General features: G+C 41.8%; 2 protein-coding genes and 1 pseudogene across 2 annotated transcripts in view; 1 reads left to right on the top strand and 2 right to left on the bottom strand.

Moving 5' to 3' along the window:
• Positions 1–16,483, top strand: part of jph2 (junctophilin 2) — a 29,814-nt gene extending 13,331 nt beyond the window's left edge. Inside the window, exons 3-6 of the mRNA XM_039800409.1 lie at positions 8,279–8,397; positions 11,293–12,248; positions 14,445–14,545; positions 14,637–16,483. Of these exons, the coding sequence (XP_039656343.1) occupies positions 8,279–8,397; positions 11,293–12,248; positions 14,445–14,525 (1,156 nt within the window). The 3' untranslated portion in view covers positions 14,526–14,545; positions 14,637–16,483. The remainder of the gene's footprint in view (positions 1–8,278; positions 8,398–11,292; positions 12,249–14,444; positions 14,546–14,636) is intronic.
• Positions 16,484–17,001: 518 nt separating this feature from the next.
• On the bottom strand, positions 17,002–20,315 carry LOC120558990 (tubulin alpha chain-like). The gene is made up of 4 exons (XM_039800412.1): positions 20,179–20,315; positions 18,646–18,868; positions 18,398–18,546; positions 17,002–18,059 (listed from the first exon to the last, which is right to left on the bottom strand). Exons 1-4 carry the CDS (start codon positions 20,179–20,181, stop codon positions 17,082–17,084), a joined length of 1,353 nt encoding a protein of 450 aa, XP_039656346.1. The 5' UTR covers positions 20,182–20,315; the 3' UTR covers positions 17,002–17,081.
• A 2,971-nt stretch (positions 20,316–23,286) lies between these two features.
• Positions 23,287–26,808, bottom strand: LOC120558993 (annotated as a pseudogene).
• Between the last annotated feature and the right edge of the window lie 27 nt (positions 26,809–26,835).

Below are 26,835 nucleotides of genomic sequence, written 5' to 3'. Positions count from 1 at the left end.
TTTATGTATATAGCGCTTTTTAAAGTACTCAAAGACACTTAAAACCACTACATTAAGCACATTAAAAGCAAGTGAAGCAATAAAACCGACACATACAAAACAAGCCTAGCAAGTGAAACAATAATGAAATGTGAATAGTGAAAATAGTGAAATGTAATATTATGTAATGGTGAAGGCCAATCTAAAGAGGTAGGCTTTGATAAGTGATCTGAATGGGTCAGTACAGTCACGGGTGTGTATGGGTAGGGGGTTCCAGAGGGAGGCGGCTGCCATGGTGAAAGCTCTGTCATATTAATAGCTTTATAACTGGCTGACTCCATAGAAATGTTTATTTATTTGAACGTATCTGTATTTCTGCCGGTTTTCTTAGTTCTACTGCCACGAATTGAACTGATGTCATGTTCTAAAAGGCCTGTGTGTACTTTTGTATTCAATAAATAGGAATAGTTTTTGTTTTTTTTGAAGGAACACAAAAGATTACTTGATTTTAAAGTAATTTAGTTACTTGATTTTAAAAGTGACGAAGTTAGATTACAAGTTACTTTATTAGTTACATTCAGCAACTGCCGACAACACCCCCACAGCCTCAACATAAAAATGACAACCGGTTTACTGTGAGGCAGCTCGGCATTGCCAGTAGTAGGATCTGGTTTATTACGGCACGAAAGAGAGCGAGTCAACCGTGTTTAAGGGCAGCATTTCCCTACAACATACTGCCCGACCAACTTCTTCAACTCTCCCCCACTTACTGGTTTTGCACCGAAGTCCAGCTTTTGCTGTTTGGGTGGTGGGGGGACCTCCTTCTCTCTGCTTCGCACCACCTGCTGGGACTTGCTCTGTAAGTTTGACTGCAGTGCTGCGACTCCAAATGTTTCTTCAAATTTGACGTAGTGTTTTTGTAGCTAGATAGCACTTTGTCGGCACCAGCACAGAGTGAACAACCAACCTTAATACTGCCGTCTTTAGCTGACACAAACTCTAAATAGTGACTGGATTTCCAGCTAGAAAACGCGCATCTCTCTCCTCCCTCCATTGTTGTTTACGTTTGTGTCGCTCCGTGGTACACGTGACCTGTCCTCATGCTGAAAACGTGACCTGTCCTCATGCTGAAAACGTGACCTGTCCTCATGCTGAAAACGTGACCTGTCCTCATGCTGAAAACGTGACCTGTCCTCATGCTGAAAACGTGACCTGTCCTCATGCTGAAAACGTGACCTGTCCTCATGCTGAAAACGTGACCTGTCCTCATGCTGAAAACGTGACCTGTCCTCATGCTGAAAACGAGACCTGTCCTCATGCTGAAAACGTGACCTGTCCTCAAAACGTGACCTGTCCTCATGCAAAAACGTGACCTGTCCTCATGCTGAAAACGTGACCTGTCCTCAAACTGCGTGACCTGTCCTCATGCTGAAAACGCGTGACCTGTCCTCATGCTGAAAAACGTGACCTGTCCTCATGCTGAAAACGTGACCTGTCCTCATGCTGAAAACGGTACCCGTCCTCATGCTGAAAAACGTGACCTGTCCTCATGCTGAAAACGTGTGACCTGTCCTCATGCTGAAAACGTGACCTGTCCTCATGCTGAAAACGTGACCTGTCCTCATGCTGAAAACGCGTGACCTGTCCTCATGCTGAAAACGTGACTTGTCGCATTGACTTCACTCCCCGAGACGCAAGAAGAAAGCAAAAATATATATTTTTACTAAGGAAAATGACAAAAATAGTAACGCACAGTGACTTGGTTAAGTAACTTTAATCTGATTACTGGTTTGGAAATAGTAACGCGTTAGATTACTCGTTACTGAAAAAAGTGGTCAGATTAGAGTAACGCGTTACAAGTAACGCGTTACGTGGCATCACTGGTCCATCCATACCCTTCTCATCTCCGTGCGTGTCGTAACTCTGTCCGACGGCTCCACCGCTAGCTAAGCCTAGCACAGATCCTGGAGGTAACCGGTTCCAACTAGCCTACTGCTCCCAATAAGTGATAAAATAACGCCAACTGTTTACATTACACAGCGTGTACAAATATAACAAGGTCGCATGAGACACAGCCATCTTCTAACCGTATACATACTGGGAACTATATTCTCAGAAGGCGAAGCAGTGCTATATACAGTGGCTGAGTGATATACCAGAGCATATGGTCTTACAGCTGAAAATAAGCAGCTGAGCAATAGCTTTTGTGTTCAGGTGGGAATCATCAGTCAAAACAATCCCCATATTAGCTCTGCCACCCACCAGCGCTATTAGCACTAATGCTAACCAATTTTAGCAACTTTGACCACAGTGATGGATATGTTAGTGCACTTCTAGCTCTCTACAAATTTAAGGAAACTCAGCTGATCTTTGATTTCTGGCGGCACTGGTAGGCCTGTGACAATTATTGCACAATTGTTTAATTGTCAGTTTCTTTTCATAATCGCGGTTTCTTTGTCTAACAGCAATTAATCGCTCACATTAGCTAAGGTCTTAAGGCGTGTGACTGGTGATTGTTGATTTTGTTTAGATATGCCAAATTGTAATTATATAAGTGATTATATTATTATTGACTGGACTTTGTATTTTTATTAATTTGTTAGTTGTTGGCACTTGACCCTACTCTCGTTCATAGCAACAAAAATATCAAGGAGGATATACAGTTAGAAAAACTGTTTTATGATGATAAAGAGGCGCTGTTTACTTTAAAGGCTGTGTCTTTGTGCTATTACATCATCCGGGTCACATGACAGTGATATAACCAAAATATTAATCCTGGAATTTATTCAAAACTTGAATAAAAAAAACTTGTTTTAAAAAGTAATAAATAAATAAATATGTTTGAATTTGACTGAAAGAGACAATTATATTGTTAATGGCAATTATTTCTGAGACAATTAATTGCACAGCAACATTTGGAATTGTTACAGCTCTAGGCACTGGTCGTTTTCAATCAATGATGCGTTTACTGTACTATATTTGGATAACTTGTCTGGTTATTTAGGGGTTGAATCTGTTTTTCCTCTGCAATGCAATGCAGGGGTGAGCTCTTACTCCACTCTCAAGGACACGTGACGTTAGCACTACTCAAGTCTGAGGTTTCTGCTCATGTATGGTGCTGAGAGGCATTGATTGCCACAAACACACACTGTGGGTTGTGAGAGGCGGCGTAGCAGCCTCCATTTAGGAATTACAGAGGCCACTGAGCTCTTGTTCGTGTAGCCTTCCCCAGATCTGTGCCTCGCCCTCGACACAATCCTGCCTGTGAGCGCTGCAGGCAGCTCCTTCCCCCGCATGTCTGGGTTTCTGCTCTGATGTCCACTGTCGGCTGTGAGACCTTATAGATCACGTCAATCAAGTCAAATCCTTAATTTAAAGACAGAGGTATTATCTTCAAAATACTAGGTATCAAAAATTTAATTCCTCACTATGCGAAATGGCCTCTTTCAGAGTCTTACAAGAATATAGTTGGATTATTGTTATTATTGATGCAGTAAATGAATGGCATCAAGGTGGAGCTCATTTTAAGTACTTTGTATTGGGTCGTTATACATACATCATATATTTTGAAAGGACCCGTCAAATAAATGTAGTGGCGGAAAAAGTACAATATTTGCCTCTCAAACGTAGTGGAGTATTAATAGTAAGTAACACTGTAAAATGAAAACACTCAATTGAAATGCAAGCACCTAAAACTGTACTTAGAACTAAATTTTTGTCCAAAATCTATCAAACACATCACTGAGCCACACTGTCGCCAACCCAACTTGGGTGACATGTTGATGATGATGATGATGAATCATTTTATTTCGGTTAACGTACATGAAAGAAACAATTATTTCCCACAATTTGCCACCGTAATTAACCAAAAAAGGAATAGGCTGAAGCCAAGGCTTGTTTTTGCCTATCCTATAATCCCCATAGAATCAGCCAGAAAACTAACAAAACCAAATGAAACTAAATACTTGAGTACAATCCTAGTGATTTTACATCTTAATCAAATTACTTCATGACCCTTAATTATTTTAGATTTTAAAGTGCTCATATTATACTAATTTTCAGGTTCATAATTGTATTTAGAGGTTGTACCAGAATAGGTTGCATGGTTTAATTTTCAAAATTTTTTGTTGTACTGCACATTGCTGCAGCTCCTCTTTTCACTCTGTGTGTTGAGCTCTCTGGTTTAGCTACTACTACATAAGAGTATGAAGGTGTGCCACGCTAGCAGCTAGGCGAGCATTATAATGTGTGTAACAAAGTGACCACGTTTGTCTCTGAAGTAAAGGCTGGACTAAAATAGAGCTGTTTGGAGCAGTTTGTGAACAGTGTTTTCTGTTGCTTTTTCACTTTGTAAACCTATAACATGCACAAAAAAGATATATAACACAATAAAGGAAAGGGGAAAAGCAAAAAAGCATAATATGAGCACTTTAAAACTTTTTTGAAACTTAACAGAGACATACTCATTTTCAGCTCATCATTAAGTTCATTCCATAATTTAACCCCCCAAAACTTAAACACATCTACATTTTACATTAGTCCTCACTTTACCAGTTTCAAAGATTCCAGTTCCAGTTCTTTCATTACCATGAACACAAACACACACACACACACTGTAGTTTATTCTGACTCAATCTCACACACACCGTCCTGCTGCCCAGAACAGAGATCTTCAGCAGTCTGGGTCTGGTCTGGGACCCCCCTGGATACTGCAGGGGGGGCACCAAATTATTGTTTAATCATTTTTTCCCCCCCAAAAGTTAAAATATGTCTGAAAATATACATAAACACAATTCCTACATGTTATTAGCAAAGATAAATAAATAATGAATTAAATAATAAGAAAATAGGCCATTTCCTCCTGTTTGAGTAACATTTTGTAAAAAAAAAAAAAAAAAAAATGAAAACTGTATATATTTGTGACCAATGAGCTTGGAGCTGAGAGTCAGACAAGGTAGGAAAGCCAGGAAGTACTGAAAAACTAAACTAACACGTTTCGGGGATTGTTTAATGGGATTTGTTGACAATGAGAAGCAAACGTCAACCTCATCCATTAAGAGCCACATTTCAGTCACATGATAGATTTTGTCAAATACACATTTTTTATGCATTCAATACATTTAAAACTACATATGATACTTCATAAGTAGTAGGCAGCTGGCAAAATTAAATGGTGTGATCCTAAAGTGTGTTTCTTTTATGTGTTGTATTTGTGGGGTAGGATTTAGGTTTAAACTGTACCGTTGCCTTGTACCGAAAAGCTCGTTGCTAAAAATGGCAGCTGTTGTTATTATAACTCTTTCTTTATTGAAAGATTTCAGTGTAATTATAAACATGTGAGATTTGAGGGTTCTGAGGTTCCTGGAAGAGGACGGAGGTGCTGACTGTGTGTGGACAGGTGGAGCTCATCTATCTCAAACAGGGAGCCTCAGGAGTCTCTAATTGTTCCGATGGGAAGCACCTTCCCCACTGAGTCTTCAAGTGGACCAGCTATTTTCAGCTCAGTGTAAAGTTACAGTATGTCAAGTATCCACAGAGTAATCACAATCAGTAATTCTCTCAGTTAATGTGCAGCAGTAAGCCTTGAACTCTCTCCGCATTCAGATGCCGAGTTTTTAGCCACGCACGCTAGCGCTCTGTTTGCCGGTTAGTCCAACATTTTGTCCCGGACTGAAATATCCCAACAACTAATGCACAAGCGGCCATTCAATTTGGTACAGATATTCATGTTCCCCAGTAGATGAAGCCTAATGACTTTGGTGATCCCCTAGTCTCGCATTGCAAGACCTTCTTCCACAGTGCCGCGGAGGAAGGTCTGGCTGGTCCACACAGCATTCTGGGATGGGGTGCTCTGGTTTATTGGCATTTCTTTAACCCTCCTATTGTCCTCGGGTCAAATTTGACCCACTTTCAAAACATTTCTATAGTAGAAATTTGGTTTTCTATCAACCAAAATGTCAAACAAAATAAGATGGATGGTTCCATACAACGCTCTTCACAAGTAAAATAAATGATCAGTCCACCACTTATATTGAATTTGGATGTTTTATTCAATTTTATAACATTTGGAGAAAAGAAATGATTAAAGAACGTTGACAAAAGTGACAAAAATGATGGAAAAAGCTTCAAAAAACATTGGAAAAGACGCAGAAATATTTATATGGAAATAAAATGGAAAAAACATTGCGAAAAATGACAAACTTGAAAAAAAAATTACAAAGAAGTCAGGAAATGCTTAAAAAACATCTGGAAAAGTGACAAAAACGTTTAACCCAGAAAAAGAAAAGAACACAATGGTTAAACCAATCACAATCGTCTTGGGCGGCGCTATGGGACGGCCACAATAATGCTGCTTCTGCAAAATAGCCTCGGGAAGGAACTTGTTTTGGTGGAACATGTGTACGTTCAAAAGTTGTTTTAGTCGTGCAACAGAAAACTCAGATTGGACAGATAGTCTAGCTAGCTGTCTGGATTTACCCTGCAGAGATCTGAGGAGCAGTTAACCATACTCAGAAAGCCACCATAGTTTAGAAAGTTTTGCCACAAACTATTTGAGGGAATGGCGTGAATTGTGGGACACAGATTAATGTCCCCCCTCAGGATAAACTGTAATAACTTTGGTGATCCCCTGACTTTTCATCTAGCGCCACAATCAGGTCAAAATACAACTATAACTACTGTGGTGAACATGGTAAACATATCTGCTAAACAGGCACAATTCTGCTGAACCAAACCAAAAAGATATACATGACTCTGAAGTGATTGGTGGTTCAACAGAAAATAAATATATACAAATATCAATTTTGATACATTTTAAAATTCACTACTTTCATCTTCTCAAATGTGAGGATTGCTGTGTTTCTTTATATGTGCAATTATAAAGTGATTATCTTTAGTTTTGGGATGGTTGGTCGGGCTTAAACAGCAACTGTACAATGGAGATTAGTTAATGATGCAGTTGTTAAATTGGCAGAATACAATACTATAAATATTGTGAAATACTATGCATTGCTAAAGCATGGGTTTTACTTTCATATTATGTGTTCTGCAGTATATGTCATTATGTCATATCTTTATGTGTGTTTAATGCATGCTAGTAGCACGCATTGCCAGACCTATCTCCACAGCACTGTGGAGGAAGGTCTGGATAGGAGAAATAAATGCTCTGGGTCGTTTGCATTTCTTTAAACCAATCACAGTCGTCTTGGGCGGCGCTTATCTCCGGTTGCAAAGACGGTGGCTCTGTAAAATAGTCTCGGGAAGGAACGTGTTTAGTTGGAACATTTGCTCCCCACAAAAGAAAACGCCATATACAATATTAAATGAAGTTAACTGTTCACACGATACAGTAACGTGAGCTATGTAAATTACCTGGATGCATGGTTAAACCTCATTTGCTCTTACCAATGTATTGCCGTGTGTATTTTTGTCCATATCAAATCCCTGCCAATCGGTCCCAAAACGTCCCAGTTAGAGAGGAAATGCCATAAACATATTTTTGTAAATCTTTACAACCATTCCCCGAAAGAACCAAGCAGGCCTGCCTTCCGCAATGCAAATTTTCTCCAAAACTTGCCATTTTCAGCATGGAACGTTAGCTAGGTAGCTCAGAGGTTAGAACACAAACACATAGAAAGCGGAAGGTAAGGGAATCCTGCAGAACTTCCAGCAACGCCGGAACTATCCGGTAAATGAACCGTCATCGCATCCAGACTAAATGTATGCTGACTTTGATCTTGACCTTATGTATGAACCTTGAATGGGAAACCTAATAGATGGCTTAAAACAGTTTAACCAAAAATACTACAGTAAAGGGGATTGTTTACAGTATTCAATGGGTGCGTGGCTGCTGGTCATATGGCTCCTTAGTATTAATAGCTATCGAGAGAGGAGGTGTCACTTTCTGCTGTTGGGCTGGGACAGAAATAAATTATATTTTTATCACCCCCAGCAGGACAATGAGTTATGGCTGGCAAGTAACTAAAGACTCATCACACATATTTCCATGAGACAGAGATAAGTCACTGGAGTGATGCATACAGCTCCAGTGAAATGGGCCTTGCCTTGGCAAAGGTCTGCGCTCTCAGAGTGCCTGATGAATGAGAAACAATACACAGTGTTAGATAGCAACACACATGCTATTTTCGATGCACGGAGGGAGCGGCACCATGTTGAAATGACCTCTTTCAGATTATAACTAATGCAGTAACAGTAAACAGTAGCATGGAAATAAAACGTCTGGATGATTGTTGTAGTACCAGTGATTTATGAATCGTGTCGCATGTGTGTTCCCCTGCAGGACGACCCATGCAAAGGCCAAGTCCGATGGGGCTGATCAGGCTGCACAGGCCTCCAACAGTGAGTCCAGCATCGCCAGACTGGTGGCCAAAGAGCTCTCCCCTTCCTTCTACCAGCCAGGTCAGTGCCCTTCTTTCCCAACTGGCTTGAATGCATCACTAAATGCAGAGTCAATACAAATATAACACACACACGACCTCCAAAGGACCAACGGACCTAATATTTGTGGCCTATTTTTTGCTTTACAAAAATAAAAATAAAAAGTGATACATCGGATCTGCATCGATCTCAGATACGGCATTTCTAAAAATCAAATTGACGGAAATCTGTCTAGCGACGGAGAACTTTAATCCCTGTATACACTACCGGTCAAAAGTTTGGGGTCACTTAGAAATTTCCATTATAGACAGAATACCAGCTGAGATCAGTTGCATTGTTTTTTTTAACCAGGGCAGCAGTTTTCAGATGACATTATGTGCTTACATAATTGCAAAAGGGTTCTCGACTGTTGTAGAAAGAAGTGGCTGATCTTTAATGCAATATCTACATTGCCCATTATCAGCAACCATTCATCCAACGTTCCAAAGGCACATTCTGTTTACTAATCTGATATCATTTTAAAAGGCTAACTGAGAAAATATTGAAGGACCCTTTTGCAATTATGTAAGCACATAATGTCATCTGAAAACTGCCGCCCTGGTTAAAAAAACAATGCAACTGATTTCTAATCTGTAATGGAGTGGAATGGAAATTGACCCCAAACTTTTGACCGGTAGTGTATATGTGTGTGTATTGTTCAGCTGGAGCAAAGATGGTATGACATTAACATTACAATTTACTTACTGAAGAAAAACAGCAAGTATAACTGATCATAACTGATAGCCATGTAACTGTACATTTACTCAAGTACTGTACTTAAGTGCAATTTTGAGGTACTTTTTGAGGTGTTTCAATTTTCTGCTTCTTTATACTTCTACTTCACCGCACGGCAAAAAGAAATAATTTCCTCCTCCACATTTACTTGTACTTGATACCTATTTAATACGTTACAGATTCAGTTTAACAATACAAAATATAATCAACAAATACATTATGATGTCATATTATGGATTAAGATAAGACTTTATTGACACCAGCTAGTAAAGTATATATAGTTGTTTTTTTTTAAATAAGCCCCACCAAGTGACAAACATACACATTAATGCGTCAATAAGTATAATACAGCAATATGATATATTCTGAAATGGGACATTCTGAATAATTTGTACTTTTACTTTCTGTACTGTAAGTATATTTTGATGCTAATAGTAACATTTTGAATGCAGGACTTTTACTTCAGCAGATCCTTGGCTGAGGCTCACCGCAAGGGTAGTCGCATTTGAATGTCTAAAAAAGGAACATCTTGTTAGGTCGAAGCGATCGTATCAGTTTCATCGTGGGTCTGGCTTTTACACGTTCACACAAAAGCACAGCAGCCATTTAGGAGCCTCCTGCTATTTTTCTCTTGGCGTTCTCCCTCAGCAGAGAGTGTTAGGGAATCAGAAAGTCATCCAGCTTTGTGAGTGGCTTCACAAATTCTCTCGGACTAAAACTAGAAATAGACGAAGCCTGGCTGAGTCCTGCTGTGCATTCTTTCATGACAGATCTCTCACTAAGGAGACGACAACACAGACGTACAGTGTCAGCGTGTGCACCATCTGGTTCATTTGCACTGCGGAAAACAAAAATGTAGCCTCACAATTTAAAGGAGAGGCCGGTGTAGTATTATCTGTGCCATAGTGCTCCATTGTTGTCCAAAATAGTCCCCATTAAATAAACTTGGACAATTATTTAGCTTTTTTTTTTTTTAAATCAAAGTCTGTTTGTTTCTTCAGTAGAAACAAATTGGCAGACTATAATGTATTGTTGCTTTTGGTCTATTCATTTGATTTGTTGACAATAGCTAAAATGTATCACCAGCCTTTCATATTTCACTTTTACTTTGACGTAAACATTTTTATTCTTAAAGGTCCCATGACATGCTGCTTTTTGGATGCTTTTATATAGACCTTAGTGGTCCCCTAATACTGTATCTGAAGTCTCTTTTATATAGACCTTAGTGGTCCCCTAATACTGTATCTGAAGTCTCTTTTATATAGGCCTTAGTGGTCCCCTAATACTGTATCTGAAGTCTCTTTTATATAGGCCTTAGTGGTCCCCTAATACTGTATCTGAAGTCTCTTTTATATAGGCCTTAGTGGTCCCCTAAAAGCCACGATGTCTCTCGTCTCTCTCTCTCTCATGGGTGGGCCAAATTCTCTGGGCGGGCAAAGCAGAGAAAGGGGAGGTAACCTTGCTCCTTATGACCTCATAAGGAGAAGATTCCAGATCGGCCCATCTGAGCTTTCATTTTCTTAAAGGCATAGCAGGATACCCAGGGCTCGGTTTACACCTATCACCATTTCTAGCCACTGGGGGACCATAGGCAGGCTGGGGGAATGCATATTAATGTTAAAAAACCTCATAAAGTGACATTTTCATGCCATGGGACCTTTAATGTTATATTTATATTCTTATAATATTATATAGTGAAGTGTTTTTCTTTGGTATTTCTTACACTTGTTTGTCTCTGAAGTGTGAGCAAAAGAACAACCAAAAATGTGCAATAAAGTTGATCATTATAAAGGGTAGCCACCTTTAACTCTTAACAGACTCAGTAGCTGCTTCCTTAATTAGACTGGGTTGAGGAAAGCAGGGGATTATTAAGAAGTCAGTTTCTGAATAGATGTCCAGTAGTTATTTCCTATTGTAGTCAACTAATTAGTCTTGTAGGAGGAGAGAGAAAGGAGTGCTCCATGGTAACAGTTAACTAGGAAATAACAGAAATATATTCAAATGTATATCAAATGTCACTTTGAACTTAACAAACAATGATAATTTTACTGACTCATATTTATCAAATGTCGATAAATCACATAGCCTACTCCCCAGTTTGATGAATGACCCTCATATGCTGGTTGAACTGATCTCCCCCAGGTCCTGAGTATCTGAAGAAGAGAGTGTTACTGGAGGTCGGGGAGGGAAGTGAGCACATAGAGACCGTCATGCATGAGCCGCTGCTAGCCGAGGAGGAGCCCCTGCCCACGCCGCCCGAAAGCCCGCTCATGAATGAACTGGACAGCCTCATGCCCGGCTCGTCCCCAGCCCGCACCCCCTCCCCCAGCCCAGGCATCATCAGCAAGGAAGAGCCCAAACTCCTCAGTCCGGGAAGCTGGAACGAAGACAGAAGCATTAAAGGCGGGGGCAGTAAGGGTAGCAGTAAATCCAACAGCAGGCCCAACAGTCGCCCCACTACCCCGTCAACCTCCGCTCCTGCTCCTGCCTCGGCTGCACCCGAAGGCGCGGGGGCCCCCGGCAGTCGTGGCCCCTCTCGCACCCCCAGCCGTCAGAGCATCAAGATAGAGCAGGGCTCGGACCTGGAGATCAAGCCCCTGCAGAAGTTTGACTCAGAGGTGAAAGCTCCGGATGTCACGCCTGCGCCCGCTGCCCCTGATGTCACGCCAGCGTCCACTGCCCCTGTAAGGAATAGCCTCATCTCGCCAGATGAAGAAGAAGAAGAAGAAGCCCCGCGCCCCATCTCCAAAGTGTCTTCCAAAGCGGTCACCCCCGAGCCTAAAATCAACGAGGTCAAAACTGAAAGGGCTCCATCAGTCCGCCAACGAGCGCCGTCCGTCTCCGAGAACAAAGTGGAGTCCAGGGAGGTGAGCAGGCCGTCCAGCAAAGCGGAGGCAAAGCCGTTGCCAAAGCGGCAACCCAGCCCAGCTCCGTCCCCGAAACCAAGTCTTGAACCTAAAACGGTACCAAAGCAAGTGGAAGACAAAGCCATTGTTGCCAAACCAGCCCCGAAGGTGGAGCCCAAAGCAGAAGCCAGACTGAAGGCCATGGTGTCGAGCCCAAGTCCCGAGGTGACTGCCGAGTCTTTGGAGCTGGAGGTAAGATAGTAAACATACACATCGACTCACATTTGACTATTTCTGGCGCGTGAGCAGCTACAGGCTATAAGGGCCGTCGGCAATGTCAGTCTGTCAGCCGGTCCGCCGCATATCCCAACAACCATTCCACACGTTCACGTGATGTTTTCTAAGGACATTCAGGATCCTACTGACGATTCCTCTAAGCGGCACCGGCAGGTTCACATTGATAGTTTTGAGTAAAATGTGTCAACAACTGTCGGATTGATTGGCATGAAATTTACAGACATTCGTGTTCCCTTCAGGAGCAAATGGGGTCATCCCTATGTTCCCCAGTTCTATATTCCCTCAATATAACGCATAAGATACACTTTACATCTGTCTTCCTAGTGATTACAAAGATTTACAAATATCTATATACGTCTCTTGATATAAACTAACATTGTCAGAGATTGGTAAGGGTTAACGTCGCAGTTCATTGCTAAATCATAAAGGGAGATGGACGTTTCAAATGCAGTTTGAATGGTAAAAATCCATTCAGCCACTGTGAAGACATCAAGAAGTGTAACATCAGTAGGCTATAAGCTGTAGCTGGGTGACTTAAACACGTAAACATAAAAACCCACTGAAAGGTCTTAATGTGTCTTATTAAGAGGATATTGAGCTGGGGAACATAGAATACGCTCCCTGACCAAATACCTGCTAAGCTAATTGCATTCCTGTACACACAACTGTTCAGTAATGATTAGCAAACGTAAGCACGCTAACAAGCTAAAGAAAGATGGCACATTATATCTGTTAAACATCAGCATGTTAGCATTGTCCTTGGGAGCATGTTAGCATGCTGACATTAGCATTTAGCTCAAAGCACAGCTGTGCCAAAGTACAACCTCACAGAGCCGCTAGCGTGGCTATAGATTTTTTTTTTTTTTTTTTTTGCCTTGTTTAGCTAAAACATTTAGCTTGACGTTATCAGAGTAGAGTATCGTCTAAAGCAGTGTTTCTCAAATGGGGGGTACGTGTACCCCTAGGGGTACTTTGGAGGACTGTAGAGGGTACGTGAGATATTTAACAAAATGTTTAATAGTTACAAGGCTGTTGTCCAGAACATTTGTTCCTCTTTATGTAGACCTTTTTTTTTTTCCTACCAAAAATGTGACATTTGTGTCGCCTTCTTTGAACCTAATCTTGCCTTTCTTCCTTCTACTGTCCTTCTACTTTTTACAAGTTTCTCACTTTTCTCTTCTTATGTCACTGTTTTTGAAGTTTTTTATACTATTTTGACCTATTCTTGCCTTCCTTCCTTCTTTTTACAAGTTTTTGTCATTTTTACAGTTTTTGTCTCCTTTAGAACCACTGGTCTAAAGCCATGAAAGTCACCTTGTCTCTAAAGAGAGCACTTCATTATGACTTTGATAGTCCTTCCAGAAAATTTTTTTTTGTGATTGTTGCGGGCAAAAATCCTTGATTATGCGGCACGTTTTCTTAAAAAATGCGATGCAATATGCAGGATATTTATGCAATTTTATGCGATGAAATTGCGGGGACTTGCAAAAATTGCAGGAACTTGCAAAAATTGCAGGAACTTGCAAAAATTGCAGGAACTTGCAAAAACTGCGGTTTGATGAAAAAAAAAAAGAGGCGTATTTGAAAAAATGCGGCCCCCGCATAAATATGCAGACCGTGGCTGATTATGCATTGAATTATGCGATCGCTTAATTGCGTTTTTCTGGAGGGACTGTATATCCATCTCTTTACATGACATGCACTACATGTTGTCTCTCAATCCCAGCTTTATTGTTACAGGGCTCTAGTTATCACAGTGTTTTCCAAAATGGTCTCCAGAGAATGTAATTGAGGGATAAAGCCAACGATTTAAAACGACCATACCAGCAGAAATAGACTATCTGTCCAATCAGAGTTTTCTCTCGCACGACTAAAACAACTTTTGAACGTACACACGTTCCACCAAAACAAGTTCCTTCCCGAGGCCGTTTTACAGCGGCTCCGTGCGGAGCTTAGCGCCGCCCATGACGATGTGTGATTGGTTTTAAAGAAATGCCATTAAAACCAGAGCACGTTTTTCTCCCATCCCCGGAATGCTGTGTGGACTAGGCGAGACCTTCTTCCGCAGCGCTGCGGAGGAAGAAGGTCTCGCTAGTCTGGCAAAGCGAGACTGCTGTCCTCATATCTCATATTCGTTCCTTTCTTTCAAAGGGCCCAAACACCATCATGATCTGCATGGTCATCCTGCTCAACATCGGGCTGGCCATTCTCTTCGTACACATTTTGTCATGAGACATTGTCCACCACCTCAGGTAAATAAATAAACATGTCAAAACTTGCTGGGGGGGAAAAACTGAAAGGAGTCCATTAAAAGACAAATCGTTGGTTTTTTTTCCCTTGCAGGTCACCGGCGGTGTTGGAGAGAGACAGCCTACCTCCTCCTCCTCCTCCTTAGTTAGGACCAGAGATCAAAGATGACCGCCGAGGAGCCAAAGACGCCTCATACAGACCCCCAGCAGCTCCTCGACAGGTTTTGGCTGGTGGGACTGCGTGAGGCTCTGTGAAGCTCCTCTCTTTCCAGAGGTTTGACAAACTGAAGGACACGAAACCTGATTCGGTACATCTGAATACGACGCCGTTTGTATGTTAAATTCGGGGGCTGGATGGTAGAGCACGTTCTCGGCGCCTACGCTGGGGACGCGGCGCTCGAGAAGTCTCAATTCATCTTTGTCACAAGTGTCGATTAGACAATCTCAGTAGGCAGTTACACTTTGTCAACAAGATATATGTTTGCATAACGAAGGAATGCCGATAACATACGCAGACGGAATATTCTCTCCACTATGCCTTCAACTTGATTGACGAGACACAAATTCAACCGCAGCGTAAGCGCTAAGAGATTTAGGCGTTATAACTGTTCCGGTCATTATTTTAATAATCTGCGATGTCCAGCGTGTGGTTAAAAAACCTGAATCCTTTATAGTAGGAGTCTGAAATCAAGTAAATACTGTTGAAATGCTGCAAACTGTAAGCCAACGCTAAGTAAATAGCCACTTTATCGTTTTCATCTTGTTCAGTCTCCAAAGAATCTAGAGAGTTACATTTTTGGCTAATAGCGTTTGAGACTGTGGTGTACTACACTGTGAAACTTCCTATTTTCACTGGGATTTAATAATGCATTTATTGTCATTCTGCTGCTTTGGTTTGTGGAGCTGCAAAACAAAATAGAGAAGGAAAATAGGAAGCTTACGAGTGTCACTGTGCTATGTCCCTGGGGCGGTTCTCATAACGGATGCGGTTTAGCACCCAGGTGGTTTTAAAACGAGAGGTGTGTATGTTTTGCGATAGAATGAGCAGGCAGGGGGGAAAAAAAGCTTATTTAAAACGATCACTGTATGTTGTAGTCAAGGTTTCTCAATCTACGTATTTGTATTAATGCAACCGTAGCAGCAGGAGGCGGGCTGGGTGGTTTTGCCTGTGAGCTATCCATGTATGTTTCAGTGTAGAAAACTGTCCACTCTTGTTGCACACCGCGTTATATTCAGGGCCTGTTGTGCTTTTGAGCCACATACTTCAAATTTTTTTGTACGCATGAGGGCACTTTGTGTGTTATGTGTCTGTATTTTTGTACCGTTCTGAAGTGCACATCTTTTCAGCATTCACCGTATTCTGTTGTAGGATTTTTGTCAGCGGCAAACATACAACCCTAAAAAAGAAATGTCCCCCCCCCAAAAGGAGTCAGATTACCTCGTTATTTTGTGACACAGGGAAACCGATATAAAATGGTTCTTAACTCCAGGTCTTATTTTGAGGACAGCACTCTCCAGATGTGCAGTTTAATATTTCTCTTGTTCTATTTAGCCAGTTAATATGTGGATTTTAAAAAGGACAAAGGAAAAGGTTCTGCCTTTGCAAATGAACACCATACTGGTTGTGCATGGTTTTCATGCAAAGAAAAAAAAATAAAAAACTACAAAGTTAGTTTTAGTAAATCTCTTATTTGGTAATACATTTGAACCCAGTAAGTTTATCTAAATGCATTAACAGACATTTGTCAGATGAACTCAATGTGAGTGCAATAAAACTATTCATATACTGTAATGTAGAAGCAATTCTGTTTTGACTGTTTGAGCATTTAATGAAATTAAATAACATTGCTGAATTTCAAAAGGGAAGAAATGCATTTGTTTGTAGCCAAACCTATTCAAAACTGCAAAGCTGAAAATAAAACTTACAATTGTGATTGTGTATTTTTGCCCAAGTATGTTGCTTCTTGCCAATATTGGCTCTGTATATTATATTCCATGATTTTTTTTAACCGTATTATTCATTATCCAGTTTGGCAACAGCAGAGCTAAGTATTTTTAAAGCCCACCTGTCTGCCAGCAGAAGACCCCCCTCCCCCCTACCTCCCCTTGGGCCACAGTGAATACCACACCCTATTTGAAACCAGACCATGTTCTTCTTCCATTAATAAAAAAATAATCACCACTGGACTTAGTAAACATAAGATCTTCAAATGGTATGCTAACATCTGATGCAGTTATAGTAATTTAGTAGCCATCTAACTGCAACCATTTCAAATTTAGAGTAGTTTGCCATTGCCAGTTCTGTTTAAGAACATCTGTTGAACACCACTGCCCCCAAGTGCCTGAAGTGCGAAACTTTTTAATCAAAGTGACCATCAGATAAAATTAGAACCCCATTTTATACAGACTTGTCACATTAACTTTTAACAGGGAGTGTATTAAGGAGAACAAACGATAACTTTGGTCGGTAAAACTTTATTTTTTTCACATTGATAAAAAGGCACCGATCAGAGATCAATAAAGGGGAATGTATGCCTATTTAATACTCCTCTCCTTCATCATCCTCATCTCCCACACTATCAGCTCCAACCTCCTCATAATCCTTCTCCAGAGCTGCCATGTCCTCTCTGGCCTCAGAGAACTCTCCCTCCTCCATCCCCTCACCCACATACCAGTGAACAAAGGCGCGCTTAGCGTACATCAGATCAAACTTGTGGTCAAGCCGAGCCCAGGCCTCTGCAATAGCAGTGGTGTTGCTCAGCATGCACACAGCCCTCTGGACCTTGGCCAGGTCTCCACCAGGAACTACAGTGGGCGGCTGGTAGTTGATGCCCACCTTGAAACCAGTGGGGCACCAGTCCACAAACTGGATGGAACGTTTGGTTTTGATGCTGGCAATGGCAGCATTTACATCTTTGGGCACCACATCACCACGATACAAAAGGCAGCAGGCCATGTATTTGCCGTGGCGAGGGTCACATTTAACCAACTGGTTGGCTGGTTCAAAGCAGGCGTTGGTGATTTGAGACACCGTTATCTGCTCATGGTAAGCCTTCTCAGCAGAGACGACAGGGGCATAGGTGGCCAGGGGGAAGTGGATACGGGGATATGGCACCAAGTTGGTCTGGAACTCTGTCAGATCAACATTGAGGGCACCATCGAAACGAAGGGAAGCAGTGATGGAGGACACGATCTGACTGATCAACCTGTTGAGGTTGGTGTAAGAAGGACGCTCGATATCGAGGTTCCTACGGCAGATATCGTAGATGGCCTCGTTGTCCACCATGAAGGCACAGTCAGAGTGCTCCAGGGTGGTGTGGGTGCACAGGATGGAGTTGTAGGGCTCCACCACAGCGGTGGACACCTGGGGAGCTGGGTAGACAGAAAACTCCAGCTTGGACTTCTTGCCGTAGTCGACAGACAGACGCTCCATCAGCAGGGAGGTGAAACCAGAGCCGGTGCCACCCCCGAAGCTGTGGAAAACCAGGAAGCCCTGAAGGCCGGTGCACTGGTCCGACTGACGACAGAGAGAGAGAGACAGACCGTTAATTGATTACCTACATTGCACTTTTTTTTAGTACAGTGAACTTTTGCAGGCCATCCTCTCATTTCAAAAACACTGTACAGCTCTTTTCATTTTAATAACATTTAATATAATTTTATTGTAAAAGTTTCTATTTTATATTAAGATTCTTGAGTAGAACTTTTCATTTGCTGTCTTGCATGTTAGTTATGAACCAAAATACCAAGGCAAATTCCTTGTATGTGGAAATCTACTTGGCAATAAGCCTGATCCATTTAATGTAATATTCTAGCGCACAATGTAAAATGAACTTCTAATCTGAATACACCCACCAGTTTACGGATCCGGTCCAGCACCACATCGATGATCTCTTTGCCGATGGTGTAGTGTCCGCGGGCGTAGTTGTTGGCAGCGTCCTCCTTGCCGGTGATCAGCTGCTCAGGGTGGAACAGCTGGCGGTAAGTCCCACTGCGCACCTCATCTGAAAGGAATAGGCATAAATTATAGGAGGGTTTGACTGACAGTGGATTTAAGAATTAAAAAAAAAAAAAAAAGGGGAGCCAGATGTGATGACACTTACCGATGACAGTGGGCTCCAGGTCGACAAATACAGCTCTGGGGACGTGTTTTCCAGCTCCAGTCTCACTGAAGAAGGTGTTGAAGGAATCGTCTCCTCCTCCACGAGTCTTGTCACTTGGCATCTGTCCGTCCGGCTGGATGCCATGTTCCAGGCAGTAAAGCTCCCAGCAGGCATTGCCAATCTGGACACCAGCCTGACCAACGTGCACTGAGATACACTCACGCTGTTGAAAGAAAAGTAGTGTTGGAATCTCTTTTTAAATAGACTAGAGCACACTAGAGCTAATGCAAGGATTTAAAATCAGCAATAGGCTCTTTTGTAAAGAACCAGTTACCAAAATATGACTAAAGTCACCTGATACAGTCATTTACCCTCTACCCCCTTAAAGCCAGAAACCAGAGACAGCTCAAACTTGTGACATCATCAAGTATAAAGTCTGGAGCTGCTCAATAGAGTGTAAAGGCGATACTTTCTCAGTTGTGACTCTGAATATGTACCCATACAAGTTAAATTAATAAATAGTTTCTATGCTCATATCATTCCCTTGAGTAAGTTTACATGCATACTAATATTCCACTACACAATATTCTTTGATTCTTTCATGTTATCAGCATAGTCAGTTTTAAAATTCTGAATATTCATTTTCATTAGCCACGTAAACGACTTAGTCGGAGTACAGTTTTGTTCGGAATAAGGGCAAGACCCCGAATATTGTATGCCATGTAAACGTAGGTAATCTATAACCTCTTTCCCAATCCATTAGGCATGGAGCAGTTCCAGACTTATAACGTTACTTAACAGCGTACATTTGAATTTCAGCACTCTAGTTTTCGATTAGATTTGTGAGTGTAGTAAGGGTACTATTAATATTTGACCGTCTTAGACATAGGAATATAATGTATGAATTTATAAATAAAAAAAAAGGAGAAAAAAAAAAAGGGCGTTGTTCCCTTTAACAAAAAAACAAACAAATTTAACATTTTCCCATCGGAGTTTTGTGATGAAACAAGCCAAACTCGGCTGTAGTTCCAGATTTTAATACAAAAATTAGTAACGTTAAGCCTTTACAGCGTGAAAGATTCATATAAAAAGCCCAATTAGGCTTTGAGCGAAACGGTTTTGTTTGAAACGCCTGTGGTTGCAGTTTCATACAGGCCAGGCCTCGTCAAACAGGCGGTAAAAGAGAGGAATGTTTCAGTATGAAAAGCCCATTGACCTAACACTAAACTGGGTCAATGGGCAAACAGGAGAGCTAACACCGGAAACTGGCAGCTACGATTGAACTTGTGGACTGCGGCCTGTCGTGTTACACTTAATTTACCAACATTACAGTTAAAACGACCTACTGACGACGATAATTGGTAACCGTCCTACACCTTAATAGTTTTCTTCGCATGTAGGCAGTTGATGTTTCTTAATTAAAATGATAAGTACGTGAAACTAGGCTACCGCGTGGTGACGCACATTCATATCGTTGAATTTAGATAAAACGAAACACGTAAAAAGGTAAAGAAACACTATTTCTATACTCACCATGATTATTGAAGCGGTGGGTTCCGTAGAAGTCAAGATAACGCAGAGGAAACCGGCAAAGTTAGCTCTCACACACAGGCCTTTATGAGTCCAGTGTAAGAAGTAACTGACGTTTGTTCCTAGGCGGGGTTATTTATACTCTCTTACCCGGCGGAAAAGTGCTGCTGTATCCTATTGGTCGGAAGTCACGTGAGTCCGCTTCCCATTGGTTGAAAGGAAAAAGTCAAATGCGCCACGAGCTCTGCGGGAAAATGGGGGCACTCATCGCTGAGATCTGCGTAGGCATGTGTGCGTAGCTGCTAGCCAGACATTGGCGCTAGCTTAGCAAAGATGCTCTGTGTAACTGCGCGGACTAGGGCTCATTCATTCAGTAGATCAGTCGGCCCGGCCGTGGGAGTGTACCTTAAAATGGCCCATTTGTGTGACGTTCTGCTGTGTTCTTTAATTCCCCAGAATGTAGCACAAGTAGACTTTATATTTCACAATTGTTTTCCGTCAGATTATTTACAGACATATCAGACCGCACCTAAAAGGCGGCATCATTTTACGGAGAAAGAGAGGAGGATCCATTTTATTTCTATCGGAGTGCTTTGTGCTGGTGCTCGTTCCAGGAAACAGTCGGCTGTTGTTTCACAAACACTTGGGCAGTTAAGTGCTTGTGTTTTTTTTTTGTTTTTTTTTTACCCTAACCGGTTTTTTAATTTTTATTGTGGCAGCGATAGAGATAGGGATGTTTACAGTACGGCTGTACGGGCCTCTGACACCACGTCATGATTGGCCACCGCAGCCTGACGTCGGGTTGCGATTCTCGAAAGATTGATTTTATCAACTTTTCGCTGCAGGGCAGGGCACTGCCCTCCATCCATGCACAGGCACAGGGTGCTACGTTTTTTTTTTAAGTGCTGTATTCATGGATGTATTAAGAGAACGGATGTATTGCATATGTTGTACCACTTCCTGTGTCGAAATGGTTCATGAGTTTATGAAAGGTGCGTGGCTAAATTAACGGCCAACATTTTCATTGGAAGAGAAAAATATTGCTATGGGTTTGCCAATCTTTTTATATAGGCTATTTGATATCCAAGACATTTCTTTGGCACCTGGTGGGTTTACTTTCCATCGCATCCTCTCTCTTGGGTATACATTATAAAGCCACCAGAGGTCCACATTTATTGAAGAAAAAAAAAAATAGAAAAAAAAAGGCTGGAGCAAAAGCAGGAATTTAAGTATTTATAATAAATGGGAGAACCTGCTATTCCTCTGTTTTAGGGTTCTTAACATTTAAATATTCCTTCATTCCCTGCAAATCTGAGCATATTGGTAAATGTTGAATTTATTCAACCTCAAATCCTGACTTATTTTTTTTCTTTACCATGTAGGCTACCTCAGCAGTGTACTTCTCTGCATATGTACCTGTCTATATTGATTCACTGGTTACGTATACAATCCTCATCTATATACAATAAACCACCGTTCTATACAAATTATACAGCTAGACTTGCACCATATACACCAGGTACCATTATTCTTTCATTCATTTAGTTCAGTTTCTAGTTATACATTGTGCATTTGTGACTTGCTGTTAATACCCATGTTAGAAAGTACTTTATCCAATCTATTTCCATCAGGCATCATGTGAGCAAAGCCAAAGCAAAACAATTTTTTTGCACATCCCAAGATCAAACCTCTAACATATTAGTCGACATTGTTTGCTACTTTTACGTAAGTTGCCTATAATAACCAAGCTAACAGTGGGGGAAAATTATAAGAATCAGAATCAGCTTTATTGGCCAGGTTTGTGCAAACAAACAAGGAATTTGACTGGTTAATCTTTGCTCTCAAAAAAAAAACAGAGAGGACAGTGAGAAATATAATAAATACTGTTAAGTATACAGTATAACAATGCAATTGAATTTAGAAATTTACAAAAAATATATACAGTAACAATTGAAGAAAGGGAAGGAATAGTGCAATATCAGTATATGGTCTGATATTGAAGGAATAGTGCAATATCAGTATGGTCCGAGATTTAAGATTAGAATATAAATATATTGCAATAGTGCAGTAATTGTGATTTTGAAAGTATGTATGGATATCATACAGACTTATATGAAATCATGCGGGTTAGGGTTACCTGACTAGATGGGATGAGGTTTGATCTTGGGATGTGTCAAAAGTTGCTTTGCTTTGGCTCTGCTCACATGATGCCTGATGACAATGGTTGAATAAAGTACTTTTTAAAATCTCCATGGGTAATTATAGCATCCAAGTCACAAATACACAATATACCTCTAAACTGAACTAAATGTAAAAAAAAAAAATGGTTTGCGGACGACCCCACCCTAATTGGACTCATCTCTGATGGGGATGAATCCGCCTACTTGACCATCTGGCGACGTGGTGCAGTCAGAACAGCTTGAAGCTTAACCCTCTGAAGACAGGTGGATATGGTTGTGGATTTCTGGGAAAGTATGCAGCCCCACCTGTCCACCATCACCCTGGGTGACGCCTTCCACTTCCTGGGCTCTATCTCCCGGGACCTCAAGCGGGGGCTGAACGTCAGCAGTCTCATCAAAAAAGCAAAACAGAGGCTGTACTTCCTGCGGCAGCTGAAGAATTTCAACCTGTTCAACCCGCCGAAGACAATGACGGTGCACTTTTACGCTGCCGTCACTGAGTCCATCTTCACCTGCTTCGTCACCATCTGGTACGCCGCTGCCACTGCCAAGGACAATGGCAGACTGCAGTGTATCATCAGCTCATCTCACAAACTCTTTGAACCCCTCCCCTCTGGCTGGAGGTTGTGGTCCATCAGGCTCAATGTAATTTCTTGGATATTAAATGCAATATATTATTAAGATTAAAACATTGCTTTGTGATTCACAATTCTCTCTCTAATCTCTATAAACTCTATAATCTGAATGCATGTCAGAAAAAAATCATTTAATTTCATATGTCACAGAGGAACGGCATAAGATTACAGATGGTAAAGGAAGGAAAATAGCAGAGAAGGATACTGCCAAGTGAAGAAGGGAACTCCAATAGGTCAAATGACTAGTTCTCACAGATGTGTGAGGTAAGGTGCAGTATGAAAAACAGTACAAGAAGGCCTGTTATTTTTCCAGATTTATTTACAGTTTAAACCAGAAAACCAGAAAAGAACCATTTAAATAGCTTTTTACAACTACAGTGAGCATGACCATGACCATGTTGAAGTCTTCTTGGGCAAGACAGTGAACCCTGAATTGCTCCCGATGCTGCCCCATCGTGTGAATGTGTTTGGAAGTCGCTTTGGATAAAAGCGTCAGTTACATGAAATGTAATGTACGTTTGTAATATTTGGAACTTAAACACAAGTTTACACATCTAAAACAAATGCAATATATTGTGTCCCGTATATTGTTCAGGACTTACACTTTTGAGTTAGATTAATTAATGTGGTATGCCCTATTCCTCTCCTTCATCCTCTCCCTCCCCCTCAATAGAGTCGACTCCAACCTCCTCATAATCCTTCTCCAGAGCTGCCATGTCCTCTCTGGCCTCAGAGAACTCTCCCTCCTCCATCCCCTCACCCACATACCAGTGAACAAAGGCACGCTTAGCGTACATCAGATCAAACTTGTGGTCAAGCCGAGCCCAGGCCTCTGCAATAGCAGTGGTGTTGCTCAGCATGCACACAGCCCTCTGGACCTTGGCCAGGTCTCCACCAGGAACTACAGTGGGCGGCTGGTAGTTGATGCCCACCTTGAAACCAGTAGGGCACCAGTCCACAAACTGGATGGAGCGCTTGGTTTTAATGGTGGCAATGGCAGCGTTTACATCTTTGGGCACCACATCACCACGATACAAAAGGCAGCAGGCCATGTATTTGCCGTGGCGAGGGTCACATTTTACCAACTGATTGGCTGGTTCAAAGCAGGCGTTGGTGATTTCTGCCACCGTTAATTGCTCATGGTAAGCTTTTGCAGCAGAGATGACAGGGGCATAGGTGGCCAGGGGGAAGTGGATACGGGGATATGGCACCAAGTTGGTCTGGAACTCTGTCAGATCAACATTGAGGGCAACGTCAAGCGGGAAGCAAGGATGTACGACGCATCTGACTGATCAACCTGTTCAGGTTGGTGTAAGAAGGACGCGCATCGTCCGAGGTTCCTACGGCAGATATCGTAGATGGCCTCGTTGTCCACCATGAAGGCACAGTCAGAGTGCTCCAGGGTGGTGTGGGTGGTCAGGATGGAGTTGTAGGGCTCCACCACAGCGGTGGACACCTGGGGAGCTGGGTAGATGGAGAACTCCAGCTTGGACTTCTTGCCGTAGTCGACAGACAGACGCTCCATCAGCAGGGAGGTGAAACCAGAGCCGGTGCCACCCCCGAAGCTGTGGAAAACCAGGAAGCCCTGAAGGCCGGTGCACTGGTCTGACTGGGGAGACAGTGAGATACAGTTATGTCACTTAATTGAACCCTTGTGTAGTCACATTCTGTATACTCCCCTTGTCTTCCGAGTCAAAAATTACCCGCCTTCACTTAAACCCTAAAATGTGTTTTGAATGCCCGAACTTTTTTGGATGAAGAAACAACCTGTAATTGGTCACAAGGTGTGTGAATATCTGAGTTTTCCCTCTTCACAGTGCAGAAAGACTGCATTTATTCAGTGGAGACACCACTTGTTTGCATTAGAAAACAGCTGTCTCACTCCTTTTCTTCACTAGAGTGGTGATTTATTTTTGATATTATTATTATTTTTTAAGTTCCTGCATATGCATGTGGTTAACAATATTTTTTATCAAGAGATAGGCCCACTACTTTTGTATATTTGCATCTCAAAGACCAGCCTCGCCTCAGGACCTGTAAACACCTGCTAAGATTAGCAGCCCTATGTAGGCACAGCAGGTAAATCTCATCCTCCATCCACACATTAACTCAATTGCTGTGTGTGTGTGTGTGTGTGTGTGTGTGTGTGTGTGTGTGTGTGTGTGTGTGTGTGTGTGTGTGTGTGTGTGTGTGTGTGTGTGTATTTTGTAGTGTAGTCTGTGACTGTAAATGTAATGGGCTCATTAGGATAAGGCATCAAAGTTGAAAAAAAGAATATTTAGGGAGTTTTCTCTGCTGTTAAACACAGTGGCAGGTCATTTTTGACCCAAAGACAACACAAGGGTTAAAATTAAGGAATGGATCCGAAGAATCTGATATCAAGCTACCCACCAGTTTGCGGATCCGGTCCAGCACCAGGTCGATGATCTCTTTGCCGATGGTGTAGTGTCCGCGGGCGTAGTTGTTCGCAGCGTCCTCCTTGCCGGTGATCAGCTGCTCAGGGTGGAACAGCTGGCGGTAGGTCCCAGTACGCACCTCATCTGAAGAGACAAAAACAGATGTTGAATCAGTTGTGGCCTACAATTTATGCTTTCATTTGCCTAATTTAATGTTCAGCCAGATGTGATGACACTTACCGATGACAGTGGGCTCCAGGTCGACAAATACAGCTCTGGGGACGTGTTTTCCAGCTCCAGTCTCACTGAAGAAGGTGTTGAAGGAATCGTCTCCTCCTCCGAGAGTCTTGTCACTGGGCATCTGTCCGTCCGGCTGGATCCCATGTTCCAGGCAGTAAAGCTCCCAGCAGGCATTGCCAATCTGGACACCAGCCTGACCGACGTGGATGGAGATACACTCACGCTGGGATGCAGAGACCGAAAATTTGGATTACAGATTTGATTAAATCTCAAGCCTCGTACTTCTGAAGAGCTGAAGAGCTAAACTCAAATACATTTTGATAAAGATTTTGTCAGATGCCTTTTCAGCAAAGATGCCTTTAAATGAGCTGCAAAATGGCAGTGCATCACAGGCCGTTTATTCATTCTCCCCATCCGGCATGAAAAGCCCTTACTATTGTTATTTTCAATGATAGCATGTCTGTCTGAGGTTCAGTCTATCATTTAGGAAAACATGTTCTGCTTCTCTCTGCTGCCACAGAAGACTATTGCATGCAGAATTACTGTGAGACAGAGAATAATCTAGGTCAGACATTTTGAATGCGCTGTCTCTTTAAAAAGCCACGTTCACATCCACCACAGGGAATATAAGTCAACCATTAATTTCCATATTTCTTTACAGTAAATAGTAAACAGAGATATTATATACTCTAGATATCATATCTAAATGATGAATAATTGAACATAAAAACATCTTCTGAACAAGGTGCGCACAAAAAATACATTAGTAACAACATTAGTGTGAAACTAGTCAAGCTGATTTAAAAGAGTTATGCAGTGAGAAGACAAGGCTTGCAGTGTAGGAATACATTAGGCTATATTTCTATTAAAGAATACATTCATTTGTCTAACAGAAGCCATATTGACAATTAAACAATATCCAGCCATGATGCACTACAGTAAAGAGAACAGAGGGTGACGTCAGAGAAAACATATGAGCTATACCTCATTTACTCCCCTTCTCTTATACTCTCAAACAATAACCCTGGAAATAAAATATATAAAATTGTACTTACCATGATGGCTCGTCGGTATTATGCAATGTAATGAGACAAGCCGGAGGAGTGTTCGTGTCTGACGGGGTGCGGTGTCTGAGGCTGCTCTAATGATGCACCACATTCACATACTCTTCTGCCTCGTGAGGAGAACAGGTGAAGTGCACAAAAAAAA

The sequence above is a fragment of the Perca fluviatilis genome, chromosome 5 (genome assembly GCF_010015445.1).
Source record: "Perca fluviatilis chromosome 5, GENO_Pfluv_1.0, whole genome shotgun sequence".
Lineage (NCBI taxonomy): Eukaryota > Metazoa > Chordata > Actinopteri > Perciformes > Percidae > Perca > Perca fluviatilis.
Note: the sequence above shows the minus strand (reverse complement) of the source record. Positions and strands in the feature narration are given on the sequence as shown.

Coding starts and splice junctions, on each gene's coding strand:
- LOC120558990 (XM_039800412.1), bottom strand. Junction 18,547..18,645: donor CCTGGAGCCCACTGTCATCG/GTAAGTGTCATC, acceptor TATTCCTTTCAG/ATGAGGTGCGCAGTGGGACT. Junction 18,060..18,397: donor TGGACCGGATCCGTAAACTG/GTGGGTGTATTC, acceptor CTCTGTCGTCAG/TCGGACCAGTGCACCGGCCT.